General features: G+C 43.3%; 1 protein-coding gene across 2 annotated transcripts in view; it reads right to left on the bottom strand.

The window, feature by feature from the left end:
* Positions 1-19,935, bottom strand: part of SPART (spartin) — a 72,227-nt gene that overhangs the window by 7,706 nt on the left and 44,586 nt on the right. Inside the window, exons 4-8 of one of the 2 annotated variants that reach the window (XM_040340398.1) lie at positions 17,125-17,263; positions 12,172-12,366; positions 6,444-6,602; positions 6,267-6,357; positions 4,052-4,097 (exon numbers count right to left, since the gene is read on the bottom strand). In XM_040340398.1, the coding sequence (XP_040196332.1) occupies positions 4,052-4,097; positions 6,267-6,357; positions 6,444-6,602; positions 12,172-12,366; positions 17,125-17,263 (630 nt within the window). The remainder of the gene's footprint in view (positions 1-4,051; positions 4,098-6,266; positions 6,358-6,443; positions 6,603-12,171; positions 12,367-17,124; positions 17,264-19,935) is intronic. The other variant, XM_040340397.1, reaches the window with a different exon arrangement.

Raw genomic sequence — 19,935 nt, 5'->3', positions numbered from 1 at the left:
ACTAACCATATTTATAGCGCCGTCCATTCAAGCCGCCCGCCCTCTACATGACGTCGGCTGAATGTTCACTGAATACTGGGGAAGCCCTGTGTTGTCAGCTGCTGTGCGCAGACTTCACTGACGTTACGTTCCCAGCTGACAGCTACGCTAAGCGTGTATTGTTTTCTGCCTGCTGTTAACTCACTGCGTCCCCAGTGGTCAATGTTCACATTGCATGCTCTCTTTATCAACTCAAATGTCCGTTCTACCACCAAACATGATCCTCAGCAAGTCAGAATTTACTGGGTACCTTTCTGATCTCACTAAGTATCCTTAAAGAACAGACATCAAGATTAACTGAGAGTGCACAGTATTAGCTATCTCTTATAGCATAACAATTAGTAATAGAAACTATTAAAATACAAAAATACATATTATTTTCATACCATGACTGTTGTATTTAGAGCAGAACATTTGCATTGAGGACTCTGTTGTTTTTGAAGTTCCACTTAGCTCATTCATGTGGTAATTCAATTGATATTTGGCACTGAGACTCCAAATATCTCTTTAGCAGGATGTGACTTCCAAATGCACTTGTAGTGCAAAGTGGATTTGCTTTTTTTTTTTAACGAAAAGGGGTTTCAACTGTTTTCCTAGCCTTGTTGCCCTTTAAAGATTCCGGATAATCCATATACAAGGGTGAATATGTCAGTTATGTTATCTTTAAGCATAGCCCAATGTGTCAAAAGTCCTTCCCTTTTTACCAGTAACAGACCAAAAATAAAGCATTGCTTTGTACAGATTACCAATTGTCATATCCTAACAAATAAAACATTTTGCAGCAAAACGCCAACCATGAGCTGTAAATTCTTTAAAGGCAAATCTATCTGTTATATATAGCTGTTTCTCCCATTTTATATATACGCTTCATGTGTCCTCATCCCTATATATACACACACACACGGCACACCAATTTTTTTTTTTTTTTTTAATAAATTAAAATAAAAAGGGATTACTACAAATCACTGCCAGTTTTTTTTTGCTTTCCAAGGCTTCATTAGAAGGATTTCCTTGCAGTTTGTGTTGCACAAGCGAGAATAAAATTTCCAACAGCAACACAGACAGAAATAACACCTTTTTGGGGGAATAAGGACAAGGCTTAAGTAGAGTCCTGGATATAAGTAAAAACCCAACAGGGGTTCTTACCTCCGATCTAAAACAAAAAATGGCTGGAGATATACACTCCAACAAATACACCAAAATATTTTCTACCAATGCCCCGTTCAACAAACCTAGTTTGTGTAAGAGTAGGCATGTGGAGTGTGCATTGGCAGAATGAGGACCGTTTCTTCAGACGTTTGGATACAGTGTTAGCACAGTGTTGGATATGAATACGTAAATCAGACAATTCCCATTTATAGAGATGGCTATTTGAAGGGCACACTAGTTTAATGGTTTTTAAACTGGCTTTCTCCTATGGGGTAAAAAATAAAATGAGGAAAAAAGTTGCGCTAACTGTAAATATTGTAAACCAGTAGCAGCTAGCACCAACAAAAGACAATATTGTGTACAAAGAATAAAAAAGAAAAAGTGCAGCGCTGAATATTCAGTGAAATGAATCAAAAAATATGGTAAATAATCAAAGTTCAGTGAAAAATCAAAGAAATAAAAAAACACAAAAAAGGGGGACACACCCCCAAGTAATGTGACAGGTAAATAACCTGAAAGGCAGCTAGAAAGTGAGATCTAGCTGGATAATGTGTAATGTGAACACACCGTGATAAGTGAGGGAACACAAAAATAAATGATAATAAGAACCTCAGATGAAGTCCATGTAATTTAAACGTGTAACTCCAAAATGTAAATGTGATAGTCCAAGGTCAAAATGGCCTATACAGTCCAAAGAAATATATATATGCAATGTATTTCCTTTTTAGGAGTTGGTCAGAAGTTCTTTGTGGAAAAGACCAAATGACTGTAAAGGAATGGAAGATGTTGTGATCTTCTCAGGTATGGAACTCAGATGTTCTTAATAAGCAGTTGGAACCTCATCGGCAATCCATAATGGTATCCAAATAAACAAGTATAAAGATGGGTACTCTTACCGGAAAGTGTGGACATACACGTCAGCGACGGTATGTCAAACACGCATGTACGAGCTCCTAGGCAGCCGTGATGTCAGTGGGGAAGCTGTTTGATGTGCCGGCCTTTAATCCGCCAGGACGGGTCCAATCCAATGAGAGGAGACAGCTCGTGCAGGTGTGCAGGCCAAACGTAGAAACCATGTAAGGGAAAACGTACTCACATAGTGCGGTTAATCCCAAAACAAGCCTTTATTAGGCATAGAAAATAAAAGCCAAAATAGACAAAAAACTGGATAAAAATATATAAAATAGATAAAAAAGTACAAGCCCAGTGAAAGACGAGTACAAGTGATCACAAGTAAAATATGGCGTAATGAGCAAGTAGCATATGAGCTATGTACCCGACATGTTTCGAGCGGCAGAGCTCTTCAACTGCCCCAGTTGAAGAGCTCTGCCGCTCGAAACATGTCGGGTACATAGCTCATATGCTACTTGCTCATTACGCCATATTTTACTTGTGATCACTTGTACTCGTCTTTCACTGGGCTTGTACTTTATCTATTTTATATATTTTTATCCAGTTTTTTGTCTATTTTGGCTTTTATTTTCTATGCCTAATAAAGGCTTGTTTTGGGATTAACCGCACTATGTGAGTACGTTTTCCCTTACATGGTTTCTACGTTTGGCCTGCATATCACACTCTTTCATCTGAGAACCACACCTGCACGAGCTGTCTCCTCTCATTGGATTGGACCCGTCCTGGCGGATTAAAGGCCGGCACATCAAACAGCTTCCCCACTGACATCACGGCTGCCTAGGAGCTCGTACATGCGTGTTTGACATACCGTCGCTGACGTGTATGTCCACACTTTCCGGTAAGAGTACCCATCTTTATACTTGTTTATTTGGATACCATTATGGATTGCCGATGAGGTTCCAACTGCTTATTAAGAACATCTGAGTTCCATACCTGAGAAGATCACAACATCTTCCATTCCTTTACAGTCATTTGGTCTTTTCCACAAAGAACTTCTGACCAACTCCTAAAAAGGAAATACATTGCATATATATATTTCTTTGGACTGTATAGGCCATTTTGACCTTGGACTATCACATTTACATTTTGGAGTTACACGTTTAAATTACATGGACTTCATCTGAGGTTCTTATTATCATTTATTTTTGTGTTCCCTCACTTATCACGGTGTGTTCACATTACACATTATCCAGCTAGATCTCACTTTCTAGCTGCCTTTCAGGTTATTTACCTGTCACATTACTTGGGGGTGTGTCCCCCTTTTTTGTGTTTTTTTATTTCTTTGATTTTTCACTGAACTTTGATTATTTACCATATTTTTTGATTCATTTCACTGAATATTCAGCGCTGCACTTTTTCTTTTTTATTCTCCTATGGGGTGGCTCTAAATCTTATGATTTCAACCCGAATTTTGGGCCGAAATCGAACCTGAAATGCACTAAATAGTGCGTTTCAGGTTCGATTTCGGCCCAAAATTCGGGTTGAAATCGGACCTGAACCCGTGAACCAGCACGTACCGGACCCCTGCTGAGCGCCGCATGCGGCGACAGTGTGAACCCGGCCTAAGTACCGATATAGCACTTGGTAATACACATTTCTTTTAGGCAGCCATAGATGATGCGATTTTCTTTCCTGCAACCCTGCTGCACTGGCCGAGATTTGATCCATCTATGGCCGGCTAAGGCCTAATTTTGTCTCTCCCCAACAACATACATTGTCATCGCCTCCTCTTTACTACTGGGTCACCAACATGGCTATAGAATATCTAGGACTATCTACAGACTTGTCTATAAAATGGAAGAGAACAGCTATTAAAAATCACTATATTACAAAATATTGGTACAAGTTGGCAAAATGTTTTTTTAGGGTATGACATGTTTATTCACCAAATGCTTTAATTAAAAATGATAAAGCAATGAATTATCATTAAAAACACATAAATGGTATTCACTTAGGGTTTTGTTGCCGGAGGTTCAACCACCTTTTCTCCCCTATATCTAGAATGAAGATCATTATGCTTACGTTAGATAAATACATTTACACAATACAATATTAGAACCTTGAGAGGGTATTCGTTTTGAAGTTTCCATTTGAAAATTGAATTCGGCCATCTGCTTGGAATACATAGACAAAACAATCATGTTAGGCCTCGTACAGACGGACGGACTGTCCGCTCAAAACTGTCCACCGGACCGTTTTGAGCAGACATGTCCGCCCGGAGATTTCTGTCTGATGGTTGTACACACCATCAGACAGAAATCCCCGCGTACACGATACGTGGGGACGTGGCCGCGCCGTCGCCGCGACGATGACGCGGCGACGTGCGCGGCCCTAGAAGTTCAATGCTTCCACGCATGCGTCGAAGTGATTCGACGCATGCAAGGGATGACGGCCGGTCGGACATGTACGGTGAGTCTGTACAGACGACCGAACATGTCCGACGGACAGGATTCCAGCGGACATGTTTCTTAGCATGCTAAGAAACATTTGTCCGCTCGAAAACGGTCGGCTGGACAAATGTCCGCTGGAAACCTGTCCGGTCGGCCGTACACACGACCGAACATGTCTGCTGAAACTGGTCAGCGGACCAGTTTCAGCAGACATGTTTGGTCGTCTGTACGAGGCCTAAGGCTGTCCCAGCCGATTTAAACATATACACTGCAGGCTGAATAAAAAACAAAAAAAAAACAGATCTACAGTATGGACAAATAAATATACCACTGCAGCAATTTTTTTTCGACACCTGGCCCTGGCTTTCAAAATACCCGAATAGCAGCGCCAACTGATTGGATGCAGTTGCAAAAGTCAAATAATTGATAAACTTTTGGCAGGATTTGGCTTTATATCAAACCATTCAGATAATCTGTATCTGTTATCTGCCTGCAATACCGGTATTCACCAGAAGATGGTGTACTGGTACTCTACTCACCCGGATGTTACTATGCAGAGTTGGCTGCAGAAAAGGGAAATACACTTTAAAATCTGTGCAACTAAAACATTTTTGTTTTTTTGTTTTTATTTCCTCCATTCGGTGCACCAGACAGGGCTAAACCCAGGCATGTTAAAAAGAGTACTGTTGTTCCATAAAAGCTCTGTGTGTTAGGCAGTATCATTTCCAACGTCACCTCCACCTCTTAACAATACACAGGCAGATTTTTCAAATGTAAGAATTGCCTGTTGTCACAAGGAGCTTTTAGCACGGTTCCATTTGGGGATTTGTATATTTCACCTAAAAAAAACATTTTATAACCCCTTCGCCTTACACATATGTGGGATGACAAAAGGGTGGGCTGTAAAAACCACATGCAGCACATATGCCCAGGGCAGTTGATAAGGCAGTAAAGCCAGCCCTCCTCTATAGGGCCCCAGCCCAATCAGTTCAAAAGTGGGGCACAGGGAATCTGCAGAGCCGGAGGTCCGGCTGTACTGCCTTATTGCAAACACCAATCCTCTTTTGCCCCCTCCTGCAGCTCTGCCAGCTTCTCTTCTTTTTCCCCTCCGGCTGCACTGCAGGGGGATTGGTCCTAGCACATTGCCCCTTTCCCCCCACAGAGCTGCTGGCTTTCCTCCTCTCCTGCCGGCAGCTGCTATGGGCACACACAGGGATGATTCAAAATAGAGAGCGGGGGAAGGGGCGGTAAATATGTCCCTCTTTTCTCGAATGAACACAATGAACAATTGGTACCGATCGCTTCTGTGTTCATCACTGAAGCACAGTAAACAGTTTACTATGCTTTAGTTTGTGAATGAGTAGGAAGCTTCAGAGCGCTACCTATTCATTCATCTGTGCAGCGGAGGCTGCAGAGAAAGGGACTGCTAAATCTGTGTCTAGTCACTATCGGCCGAATGGGCCCTGTCAGATAGAATGTATGGGGCCTGTAACAACATTTGTAATAGCAGCCCTGTATATGCTTTACCGGGCAGCCGATGTTTATCTACTGAGAGCGTGCTCACTGCGCATTCTCAGCACAAAGACAGCTCTCAGACCAGACTAAATAATTGGTAGCCGATGGGGCAAAAGTCACAAGATCACGATCCTTCCTGCCCCCTGAGCATTCAGAACTGGAATGCTGGAGTGGGTGGGAAATGGTTAAACAAATTGTACATTATACATTACAGCAATGGGCTTTCCAGCATGCTGGAAAAGCCCCAAGAACAACACCTACTTATATTTGACGGTATGCACGGTCTCTGTGGCCACACTCTTAGCGATGTTCTTCCCAGCATACTCCAGGCCCAGCCAGACAGTTGCAAATCCTAAAAAGATAAAAAAAAAGGTTCATGTTAACATATTGAAACTGGTGGATTGTAGCGGTGGAAGAGACCTCAGGTCCTGTGAATACCTTGTACACCACTAGCTGCTACCACCATAGCGCCATCCAGTGGAGACTTTCCATCCTTGTCTTTCTTCAAAGATTCTGGAATTAGCTTGCTGCCATGTTTCTTCACATGTGGCCCAAGTTCTCTCCCGACACAACTTGCAATGGCACAGACACCATCCACTATGGGAGATATACACATATTTTACAAAATACGCACTCACTGGTTGCACGCAAGAAAAAGTCTTTCCTTAAAGGAGTTGTAAAGAAAAAAAAATGTTGCCTAAAATTAATGTCTGCAAGGTAGACAGACAGAATAGTGTAATGATTCTGTTAAAAAACTAGTAAATACCTATTAAATTCCTTCATCTATATCACCTCCGGCATTCTAGTTTCTGTTCTCTCATTCACTTCCTGGTTTGCATCGCTCGTTCATGTAAGAACTACATTTCCCAGTATGAATTGCGGCACGTCCAGTATTTCACACCTCCTTGAAGTCTCTAACACGTAGAGAGCGTCCTGCCGCACAGATGTAGTTCCCAGGAGGGGGTGAGCACGTTACTGACCACCGCAGTAAACCCTCCCGTCACGGTGGTGAGTAACAATCAGACAAGCAGGAAGTGAACAGAACAGAGAAGAAATAGAGCAACTTCTGAGAAAAAACGAACAGTGAGGAAGTGAAAAGAGGAATGTCTGCAGGTAAAGGATGCTTATTATGAAAAAAAAAAAAATTCCTTTACAACCCCTTTAACATCGGCACGGTTTCCAATAATAACCAAAAATCTGATTTTTTTATTCTATGAACATGGTCTCTGATTCTCTATCACTTTGTTGACTGAAGAGGTGGATCTTAAAAATTGTAAACTGATAATGTATAGATTTTACCCACAACAAAAAAAAATCCCATGCTCAGCAAAATATGTTCGCTACCACTGCCAAATGAAATCTCTTCCTCAATAAATACTAAGGGCCAGATTCAGAGAAGAAGTACGCCAGAGTATCTGCCAATACTCCGGCGTACTTTCAAATTTGCTGCGTCGTATCTTTATTTGTAATTCACAAACAAAGATACAACGGCATTTGGCCAAGATCCGACAGGCGTACGGCTTCCTACACCTTCGGATCTTAGGATGCAATACTTCGGCCGCCGCTGGGTGGAGTTTGCGTCGTTTTCCAGCGTCGGGTATGCAAATTAGCTTTTACGGCGATCCACGAAGGTACGCGTGTTCGTTATAGTTAAAGTATGGCCGTCGTTCCCACGTCAAATTTCAATTTTTTTTTTTTGCATAAGTCGTCCGGGAATACGAAAGTACGTTAAGCACGTCGCCATTCAAAACATTACGTCGGGCGACGTAATTTCGCACAAAGCACGGCGGGAAATTTCAAAACTGAGCATGCGCAGTAAGTTCGGCACCTAATTTAAATGGTCCCCGCCCCATTTGAATTAGGCGGGCTTGCGCCGGACGGCTTACCGTTACTACGCCGCAAGTTTACACTCAAGTGCTTTGTGAATCAAGCACTTACGAGGAAAACTTGCGGCGGAGTAACGTAAAGGACATACGTTACGCCGCCGCAATTCTTTATGAATCTGTCCCTAAATTCCTGGTTGTCTGTGGCTATAAAACATTTCAGAGCCACCAACCTGACCTTGTCCAGGCCAGTCACTGGATTAATGTGACCCTTAATGAGCATTGCCAGGAGAAGTGGGCAGCAATGGCAGCATCTGGAAATTCCATATCCTACAGCACTGGGAGCAGAGAAAGGGCCTGTGTACACGGAATATTGTTCTTACTAGAACAGTTTCTCCCCATATCAGTCAATGTGAATGAAAAAGCAGCTGGAACAAGCTTAGGAAGCCAAAAACAGGTCAGAAGGAGATCGGAAGCATCTCAAATGTAAGAACCTGCAAGCCAGCGGTGTTTGCTGATCTACAGAAACCATATAACATGTTGTCAAAGGAGGATGTACCCTACTGGGACGATGATAGTATGGAATTACAATATCTGAAGCCAAGGCCGGCTATAGACAGGTCAAATCTCGGCCAGTTCAGCAGAAGCTGCCCAAGATTTGAACCATGGATGGAAAGGCTGATTTGATCGATCAACTTGGATACATTGGGCCAGATCCTCAAAAGGGATACGCCGGCGTAACTGCTGTTACGCCGTCGTATCCCTGTTCCCAACTATAGAACTGATCCACAGAATCAGTTTCTCATAGTTAGGCAGAAGATCCGGCATGTGTAAGGGACTTACACTGCCGGATCTTAGGATGCAGTACCGCATCCGCCGCTGGGGGCATTTCGTGTCGAAATGCCGCCTCGGGTATGCAAATTAGCACTTACGGAGATCCACGAAGCTTTTCAGCTTCGCTTTTTCTCCGTAAGTTTTAGTTTGCAAACGCAAAATTAGGGCTGCTTTTACAAAGTGTAAACTGTTTACACCATGTAAAAGCAGACCCTTCTGTCCAGCGACGCGATTTTTTTTTTGGTTTTGAATTTTTTTTTTTCGCCGTATCTTTTTTTTTCCCGACGCAACTTTATTGACCTGTCGCGATCCACAAAGCTCGGCGTAATGTAATTTCGCGCTATGCACGTCGGGAAAATGACATCACAAGCATGCACAGTACGGCCGACGCGGGAGCGCGCCTAATTTAAATGGGAATCGCCCCCATGAAAAAAGAGGAACGCCTTGCGCCGGCGGAATTTAAGTTACACAGCCAAAAATTTCTAGGTAAGTGAAGTGCTTTGTGGATCGGGCACTTAGGTAGAAATTTTAAGGCAGTGTAACTTAAATGGGAAAAATTAAGTTACGCCGGATCCTTGTGGATTACCCCCATTCATTCTCTCTCTCCCTCTCTCTCTCATTAATTAACTACACAGTACTTTACATAGAATTTGTTGAAAAACAAACAAATAAAAAATAAAAAAATGCTGGATAAGGGCTCCTGCGCAGGCACAGTTTCTGGCGCATATCTACTCTAGCATAAAAAATCCAGGATTCTGGGCCCAGGGAGCTGCAGCTGGTGAGCCACAGAAGGAAATGGTTGTACATGGCTGCAATTGGGTAAACGCCTATACTTGTTTGCATTAGCATGCGCATATGATGTATGTCCTGGATGGAGAAGTCTTGTGTGCAGGAAATACCTAATTTTTACACTCTGTGGCCCAGATTCAAGAAGCACTTGCGCCCACGCAACCATAGGTTGCGTGGCGCAAGTGCTTACTTGCTCCGGTGTAACGAGTGCTCCTGATTCAGGAACCTCGTTACACCGACTGCAGCCTAAGATATGACAGGCATAAGCCTCCTTATGCCTTCATATCTTTGGCTGCATTCTTGCGTTGGCCGCTAGGGGGCGCGGCCATTGTGATCTGTGTATAGTATGCAAATTGCATACTAACACCGATTCACAAAAGTTGCGCGGGCCCTGCGCACGCAAGGTACGGAGTTTCCGTACGGCGACTTTAGCATAAGGCTGCTCCTACTCATAGTAGGCGCAGCCAATGCTAAAGTATAGCCACCCTTCCCGCTCGTGAAATTAGAATTTCACGTCGTTTACGTAAGTGATTCGTGAATGGCGCTGGACGCCATTCACGTTCACTTAGAAGCAAATGACGTCCTTGCGACGTCATTTGCCGCAATGCAAGTCGGGAAAGTTTCCCGACGGAGCATGCGCTGTTCGCTCGGCGCGGGAGCGCGCCAAATTTAAAGGATTCCCGCCCCCGGCGGGATCATTTACATTAGGCGCCCTTACGCAGGGCAAATTAGCATAGCGCCCGCTACTGCTCCGTGAATCGCGGGCAAATCGAAATATTTGCGTGGGCGCAGAGCAAAAATCGTTGCCCTTTGCCCTTGCAAATATTGCGCGGTTATACCTGAATCTGGGCCTGTATGTGTAAAAAAATTACGCAGAAAAGCATCAGTGTTTACCCGATTTGCTCCCCGGGTGCCGAAAAACACCTGGATCTATGGGTAGATGTATGCGGCCCTGTGGCTTCCTGGGTGCAGAATATTTTTTTTTTTACACATTTGCTCCACAAACTGCCTGTGTTTATGGGCCATACAATTCTCTGTATGGTAAAAGACAGACTAAATGGCAGGTAGAATTATGTTTTATATACTCTACCACTGGGCACAGCTATGGCACATACAGTATATTGTGTGCCTTCTGCTTGGTAAATTCTACTTTTACTTCTTTGTTCTTTCCAAGGACCATGGAAATGGTTCCCATCCATTTATTGGAGTGAGCGGGCATATGTGAAAAATGGCACTGCCAATAATAGCTTTGCAAGGCACAGAAGTGAAGAAAGTTTTATACAGGTTTAGTTGCATGTGTTATTTCTATTCAAATAACAACATGTATGGTGTGAATGGGGAACGATTAGAACCTAGGTCTGGTTTCTATTGCTATCTGGGGCTCGGTTAGAGATTTTTCCCAACTTTCTGTCCTAAGGACATTTTATAAAATGTATAAAAAGTTTTTTTTATTTTATAAGAGTACTGTATAGTATTATATAGTATTATATAGTATTAAAACAGAGAGTGTATTAGAGTAGGGGAAGGTTGGAACTTCTATCAGAATTTTGTCTGCATCCCTGTTGCAGATTTTCCCCGCACTTAATTTTTTGGTAAAATGTCAGCAGAACAGGAAGTAGAGCTGGCGATAGATTATGCGATTTTATTTTCTTCAACTATGGGTTCGGGGAAACACAGGGATTACTGCTAGTGGCTATAGCCGCTGGAAATAATCGCATGATGAAGATCCTACATGCTGGTTGTGCAATCAGTCTGCCCATACATGGATCAAATTTTAGCCGGTCCCTGCTGAACCGGCTGAGATTCGATCCATTTATGGTCAGCTTAACCTCTTCACCCCCGGGCTATAGGTGAAAGACGGCTACACCGTGATTTGCTTTGCTGGGAGGGTGTACACGGATGTCCTCCCGTGATCGTGCTGCCACTAGTGCTGTCAATCAGTGCCAATCAGTCAGTGTCACCTATCGGTGCAGCCTCATCAGCGTATGAGAAAAATTATCCGTTTGCAAAATTTTATAACAAAACACTATGAAAATGTTATTTATTTTTTTTCAAAATTTGGAGTCTTTTTTGTTTGCTTAGCAAAAAAAAAAAAACGGCGGTGATAAAAAAAGGGCCAAAAGAAAGCTCCATTTGTGCAACAAAAACGATAAAAATGTCATATGGGTACAGTGTTGCATGACCGTGTAATTGTCATTCAAAGTGCGACAGCTAAAAAATTGGCCTGGGCAGGAAGCGGGTAAAAGTGCCCAGTATTGAAGTGGTTAAGGAGAAGTCTTTCTAATGGAGCAATGAATAACGCAAACCAGACAGGATTTCTAATCCTTCGTCGCTCTATTCAGAACCACTAAAAAACATTTTTGGCTTAAAACACACTTTAATGGAATAATTCTACATAATTGCATAGCTGGACGGGATGGCGTGTTTGTATCTGCCCACAGTTTAGCTTTAATTTATTTCCATAACCCAAACATATGACCCGCCCACCCATTCATGAAGTTTCAAGCCAATTATTAAAGAAAAAAAAGACAAAAACAACTATGCTATTATGTTCACAGTGCTCCTGCAGGGACGTTATTAGCAATGTAAACTTTGGAATTGCAGGTTTTTTCTTTGTCAGTGTGAAAATGATATAATTAATTAAACTTGAGTAATACAGTCAATGCCCACACTTCTTAGGTTCTGTAAACCGATATACAGCTAGGATGTTTTTTTTTTACCTAGGAACTGGCTGACTTTCACTGCACCGCCGGTGGCCTGCTGTGCCACATGAAGTCCCTTGGCCACTGTGGGGTTGACTTCCATAGGTCTGTCCTCAGGCTGAATATGTTCTCTTAATTTTGTAGCGCCTTTGTGAATGGCTTTTTCCGTCAGCTCTGCTCCTTTCACCAAGCCCCAGTTCAGCCAAGACGCCCCTAGATTGAAACACAGCATTTAAAGTCCAAAAAACAGTAGGCTATAATCTACAAATAGAAAGTAAGGGCCAGATTCAGGTACCTGCGCCGCGGCATGACGTATCCCGTTTACGTTACACCGCCGCAAGTTTTCAGCGTAAGTGCCTGATTCACAAAGCACTTACCTGTAAAGTTGCGGCGGTGTATCGTAAAGACGTCCGGCGCAAGCCCACCTAATTCAAATGGGGCGTGTACCATTTAAATTATGTACACATATTCGCCAGCACACCAAGGATCATTGAAAAAACGTCCAAAAACGTAATGCATAATAGCGATCCAAAAAGCAACGTTTCGAGGTCACGCAGGACCTCTTCGTCAGGCAAAATTTTGTGACTACCATTTAAATTAGGCGCGCTCCCGCGTCTAACATTCTGCGCATGCTCCGTTCGTAAATTTACCGACGTGCTTTGCGCAAAATTACGGCGCCCCGACGTGTTTGTGAATGGCGACGTGCGTAACGTACTTACGCCAAAATTTTTTTGTTAAATTCGACGCGGGAACGACGGCCATACTTTAACATGGCTGGTGTAAAGTTAAGCAATGAAAAAGATTGCTTAACTTTGCGACGGGAAAAAACAATGTTATGCACGCGAGTAGCTTCGTGGATCGCTGTAAAAGCCAATTTGCATACCCGACGCTGGAAAACGACGCAAACTCCACCCAGCGGCGGCCGCGGTACTGCATCCTAAGATCCGACGGTGTAAGTCAATTACACCTGTCGGATCTTAGGGCTATCTATGCGTAACTGATTCTATGAATCACAGAGATACGACGGCGTATCAGGAGATACGCCGTCGTATCTCTTTTGTGAATCTGGCCCATAGTATCCGCCGCTGAGTGATCTATACGCCAGGTGGACGTAACGCCACATGTATTCCCACAATACCTCCAGGGAGTTGCATGAGCTCAGCCGTTTCCTGGCTGGAATTCATTTTTGTTCTTTTGGCTGGTTGTGTCTCTCACTTTGGGGACCTCTATCTTAGGATACAAGTTTGTGGCGCTTGGGCTGGGCCCCCATGCCCCAAACCGTTGCCCTTCTAGGAGTTGAAATTGCCCTGGCATCAGTGGAAGTAAACAATGCCTTAGGCTTGGTGGTAAGTGGGTGTAAAACGATTACATAGCGTCTGTGGTCAATAGGAGGAGGATTACTGCTCTATCATTGGTACTCTTTTTTTTTTTTTTTTTTTTTTAAATCTGTTTATTGAATTTTAAAACATTCAACAAAAAAAAAAAAAGAAAACAAACATTGGTCATGACAAAAATTGGCTAAGGTACATACAGAAATATGATACGAGGCAATCTGAATACATAGAAGAAGGTGGGAAGTTCAAGTCAGCACAAAGGTCTCAGCGGGCCGTCATTCACGAGTGGAAAAAAAATAAAATAAAATAAATAAAGAAAAATAAAAAGGGGAACCCTGCAGCTCATAGACACATGAGATATTACATTCGAAGAGTCCTATACAACATCCGGGAACAAAGAATTAAGTGGAGCTTGGGTCTGCGGCTGTGGAAGAATCCGCCAGCCATTTGGACCAAACCTTGTCATATTTTTGAGGGCAACCCCTATTAGCATAGCAATCCTTGTAAAGAGGCAGGCTGTTGTTGACCAATTGCTTCCACAGGGAGAGAGGAGGAGGATTAGGTTTACGCCAGCTAAGGGCTATGGCCTTGCGGGCATAAAAGAGAAGCAACCAGACCAGGGTGCGACCTGCCACAGTGGGAATCAGTTGTTCTATCAGACCTAATATACATACTGCTATGGAGGGTTGAAGCGATATAGTGGTGATCTGCGTAATGACCCGTAGTATCTCCTTCCAGTAATCAGCGATGGCTGGGCAGGTCCAAAAAATGTGGGTAAAGTCACCTGGGACTGTACCACAACGCCAGCACCCCGGGGGGGAGGCGGGGTTCATTTTGTGCAACCTGTGTGGGGTGAAGTATGCGCGGTGAGCCATCTTGAACTGTATTAGTCGGTCTCTCAGGGAGACCAGGGATCTGAAAGGGAAGTCCCACATGTCATCCCAATCGTCATTGTCAAAGTCAGGAATGTCGTGTAGCCATTTGTTTCTGAGGTTTTCCAGAGTAGGGAGGGAGGTTAGTATTAAGTGAGAGTACAGTCGCGAGGTGGGTTTGTCTGTACACCCCGACCTAAGGAGGGTCTCTAATGAGGACTGAACGAACTGAAGGGGAGAACTGGAGAATTGGCGACCAAAGGCATGGGAGAGTTGTAAATATCTAAAGAAATAGCTCTGCGGGATGTTAAAGTCCGAAATCAGTTTGGGGAGTGGGGCCAGAGATTGGTTGAAGACCACCTGGGCCACTGTTTTAACACCAAATTTGGTCCAAGCGTGGGGTTCAGGCAATTTGTAAATGTGCTCAATGGTGGGGTTCAACCACAAGGGGGCAGCTGGAGAGAGTGCATTTTTAGGGTATCTTTCAATTCTAAGTCCCGCCCCCCAAGCACGAAGCGTGGTGCGCATGGAGGGGGTCAATGAGTACGGGGCCTTGGGACCGCGAAAAAGCAAAAATTTCAGCGCTTCTAACGATTTTACCACCGCCGCCTCAACCATGGTGGCAGGGTTTGTCGTATCGGGAGTAAGCCACCAGGCTGCTGTAACTAGTTGGGTGGCCAGGAAGTATTTATGTAGGTCAGGGCACGCCAGCCCTCCCTGGGAGGACGATCATTGGTACTCTTTGGAGGAATAATTCTCCATCACTAGTATTAGTTGTAGAAAAAGTTCCCCATCACTAGTATTAGTTGGAGAAATGGTGCCCCATCACTAGTATTAGTTGTAGAAAAAGTTCCCCATCACTAGTATTAGTTGTAGAAATAGTGCCCCATCACTAGTATTAGTTGGAGAAATAGTTCCCCATCACTAGTATTAGTTGGAGAAATAGTTCCCCATCACTAGTATTAGTTGTAGAAATAGTGCCCCATCACTATTATTAGTTACAGGACTAGTGCCCCATCATTGGTATTAGTTGGAGAAATAGTACCCCATCACTATTACTGCATTTGCCGGTGTATAAGGCGACCGGGCGTATAAGACGACCCCCTAATGTTACAGTTTAAGATTTTTTGCCTGTACTCACCGTATAAGACGACCCCCCTCCCGAGGTTTCCGACACTTCATATTTCTTCCTTCTGGAGCCATATCCTTCTTCATTCTTGCTGGAGCTGGAGCCAATCACGGTGAGCGATGTATTCTATTAATGAATACAAAGCCTGCTTGGATTGGCAGAGGCTGTAACATCATCAGCCCACGCCTCTCTGACTCTCAAAGCCAATCTGAGCAGGCTACTGTATGTAACCTGCTCGGATTGGCAGAGGATGTTACTCCAATCCAAGCAGGCTCTGTATTCATTTGAATACATCGCTCATCGGGATTGGCTAAGCGGTATATACTGTATGTAGCAGAAGCTACATATAATATTACTGCACATCCAGCAGGCATCCGAGCAGCTGACCCGGCGTATAAGACGACCCCTGCTTTTTGACCATTTTTTTTTAAGTGTAAAAGGTAGTCTTATACACCAGCAAATACAGTAGTAGAGCAAAAATGCCCCCTCACTAGTATTAATTGGAGGAATAGTGCCCCATCACTGGAATTAGTTGGAGCAATAGTGCCCCCTCACTAGTATTAATTGGAGGAATAGTGCCCCATCACTGGTATTAGTTGGAGCAATAGTGCCCCCTCACTAGTATTAATTGGAGGAATAGTGCCCCATCACTGGTATTAGTTGGAGAAATAGTGCCCCATTACTGGTATTAGTTGGAGAAATAGTGCCCCATTACTGGTATTAGTTGCAGGAATAGTGCTCCATCACTGGTATTAGTTGCAGGAATAGTGCTCCAGCATTGGTATTAGTTGCAGGAATAGTGCCCCATCATTCGTATTGGTTGCAGGAATAGTGCTCCATCATTGGTATTAGTTGGAGAAATAGTACCCCATCACTATTAGTTGGAGCAATAGTGCCCCCTCACTAGTATTAATTGGAGGAATTGTGCCCCATTATTGGTATCAATGAGAGGGATAGTTCCCCATTATTGGGTATCAGTGGCAGGAATTATGCCCCACTATTGGTGTCCAGTGGGAGGAATACTACACCCAGAGCTGGATAAAGCTCTGGAGGCCACCTCTATAGTTAATAAAGTTACAGATTACAAGACTCCACCCCAAACCGACATGACCCAATGGATTTAATGACTCGCCATCTTCTTGCATGTCCATTAACAATATTTCCCTGTAGTCATTTTTCTCTTTACTCCCCTAAAGACCACTAAACCTCTCTGACAGCTGGATCCTCCATTTATTATTCATCACTGATGACATCCTCTTAGCCGTGTAAATGATCTGTGACACTAAACCACCAACTTTTGGCAGAGGTGACCTTAGACGGAACCAACACTGGATGGAAAATACGATGAACTGCCCCTTTTTCTGCCTTCATATTTCTTTCCGCAAGGTACAGCATGTCCCATTTGTATTCACAGAAAAAAAAATCCCAGCTTGGCAAGTTACTTTTCCATTATTGAAGTCCCTAATAGGAAACTAATGTAGATGAAGGGCTCACCAAGGCACGAGGCCTGAGGCTAGATAAGACCCGAGCTGTAACCCGCACTGAAGGGCATCAAACTGCAGCATGAAGTTTTATTTCCACCTCTGCCGGTCTTCAATTGCCAAGCGGATAAAATACGAAATATTATCTCATTTACCTTGCAGGATTCCTTGGGCAACCTTCTGACTCCATGGTGGCAGGTCATCTTTCTCTATTGGCTCAGGCTCTGGCTCAGGTATGGTGACAACATGCACAGTCTGACTCAAGTCAATGACTTCTTCTGCTGCATCGCTGGACTTGAAGAGCAGAAACAAAACAATAGAAGGTTTTATTATTGTAGCCATTTACTACCTGCACAAGACAAGGGGCCGTGACCATGAGGTGACTGAGGAAGGATCCTGTTGCTGACAGACACGGTCATGTGGGCTCTTTACAATTTCTTTTTTTTTTAAATCAGAAAAATTGTTTATTGTGCCAAAAAATAAGACATGAAGTCAGGTACATGAATATAGATCAACATTCAGAGCATTATTCTTTACAATTTCTACAGACAGACGGACTGGATATTAAAATTCTGGATTCCAAAATGTGGCATCCAGAAAAAAAAAAAAACACCTAGGCCTCGTACACGCGAGAATAATCACACGTCCCTAGGACACACTTAACCCCTTTCTTGCCCCCCTAGTGGTTAACCCCTTCCCCGCCAGTGTCAAATGACAATGGTCCCAAAATAGCATCAAAAGTGTCTGATGTGTCCGCCATAATGTCACGATAAAATAAAAAAAAATAAAAAAAAAAAATCGCAGATTACTAGTAAAGAAAACAAAACAAAAAAAAATATTAATAAAAATGCCCTAAAACTAGCCCCCATTTTTTTTTTTAGACGCTAGAACGTTTGCGCAAATCAATCAATATACGCTTATTTTTATTAATTTTTACCAAAAATATGTAGAAGAATACATAAATCGGCCAAAACTGAGAAAGAAATGTGCTTTTTTTTTTAATACAGTTTGAGGGATATTTATTATAGCAAAAAGTAAAAAAAAATGTATTTTTTTCAAAATTGTCAGACTTTTTTGTTTAGAACGCAAAAAAAAACGCAGAGGTGATCAAATACCACCAAAAGAAAGCTCTATTTGTGAAAAAAAAAAATGTCAATTTTGTTTGGGAGCCATGTCGCACGACTGCACAATTGTCGGTTAAAGCGACGCAGTGCCGAATCGCAAAAAGTGCGCTGGTCAGGAAGGGAGTAAATTCTTCTAGGGCTGAAGTGGTTAAAGGGGTTGTAAACCCTCATGGTTTTTCACCTTAATGTATTCTATGCATTAAGGTGAAAAAAACTTTTTAGTGCTGCAGCCCCCCAGTCCCCAAATCTGCCCAAAGGGTGGAGCTAAAGAGCTGAAAACCATGTCGTTTTGTGTTTGTTGGCCGACAATTCTTTGCAGTTTATATGCAAGACAAGTTTCTGGCCAACGCCCTTCGGACAAAAGTCCTATGCCTTGTCCGCAGAAAATACGATTGTGTGGACCAGGCTTTACTCTTTCCAAAATGAAAAAAAGCTGCCTATAGTTCTACTTTAAAGGGGTTGTAAAGGTAAAAAATAAAAAATCCTAAATAGCTTCCTTTACCCTAGTGTAGTTCTCCTTCACTTACCTCATCCTTCCATTTTGCTTTTAAATGTCCTTATTTCTTCTGAGATATCCCCACTTCCTGTTCTTCTGTCTGTAACTCCACACAGTAATGCGAGGCTTTCTCCCTGGTGTGGAGTTTCGTGCTCGGGACGCCCACTAACACACAGCGCCTTGCTCTATCTGCAACGTAGTGAGTGTCCTGACTCTCCTATAGTCCAAGGGAGGGGGCGAGAACAACACTCCACACCAGGGAGAAAGCCTTGGATTGCTGTGTGGAGTTACAGACAGAAGAACAGGAAGTGAGGATTTCTCAGAAGAAATAAGGACATTTAAAAGCAAAATGGAAGGATGAGGTAAGTGAAGGAGGACTGCACTAAGGTAAAGGAAGCTATTTAGGGGAAAAATAAATAAAAAAATTGTACCTTTACAACCCCTTTAAGTTTAAAATAAAATCAATCTTTAGCTTGGTGTCTGACAAACAGAGCTGAATGTGGAAATTAGACACAGACAAATGCACACCGCCCGCTTTGTTTTATAGACAACTTATTCTTTGTATTTCTGCGATTATTGCAGAATGTTTCACGCGACATAAACTGGAGAACATCCAATCTGGTACAAAGGAGAAACGTCTGTGCCCTTTGTTCCACAGCTCAGCCATACAGACAAATCTGTAAACAACAAGCACTGAAAACTATCCTGCTGTGTCTACCATGATTATTATTGTGGCCCTCCAATATTACTAGGGCCCCCGGACATCTCGGAGGGGTCACTGGAACTGCCACTTGACCTCCTGCACAATGTCCTCCTACTGATGGAACGTTTACTTAAATGTAAATACTCTGAGTGGTCAGATAACAGAAATCCTAGTTTCTGCAGGAGAAGCGAGTCCAGGGAAGTGCCGCCTGACTCAGAGTACCACCTGTAATTCAGCACAGGTCTCCAAACTGCACCACTAATCAATGGCCACTGCCCCCACCTATAACTGCCCTTCAATGCAAGGAGCACGCTGAAGGGAGATGCATGTCAAACAAAACGAAAAGAAAATCCCAGCTAAACTAACCAACCTGTCAGCAAACAACCTTACAGTGGAACCACGGATAGCGTGTAACGCGGTTACCAAGCGTTTCGCAATACGAGCACCGTATTTTTAAAGATCGTAACTCGGTTTGCGAGTGTTGTCTCGCAAAACAAGCACGATTCAGGCCAAAGCGGTGTGCAGTACCGCGTTTGGCCTGAGGTGGGGGGCGAAGGGGCCAAGCAGAGCCGAACGTCGCCGATCTGCGCGGAAAGGCCAGAGGACAGCTTGGCTGACCTCGGCAAATCTCGGGAACAAAGTC

The sequence above is a fragment of the Rana temporaria genome, chromosome 2 (genome assembly GCF_905171775.1).
Source record: "Rana temporaria chromosome 2, aRanTem1.1, whole genome shotgun sequence".
In the NCBI taxonomy this organism is placed as follows: Eukaryota; Metazoa; Chordata; class Amphibia; order Anura; family Ranidae; genus Rana; species Rana temporaria.
The sequence above is the reverse complement of the archived record's forward strand: the minus strand, read 5'-3'. Positions and strand labels throughout refer to the sequence as shown.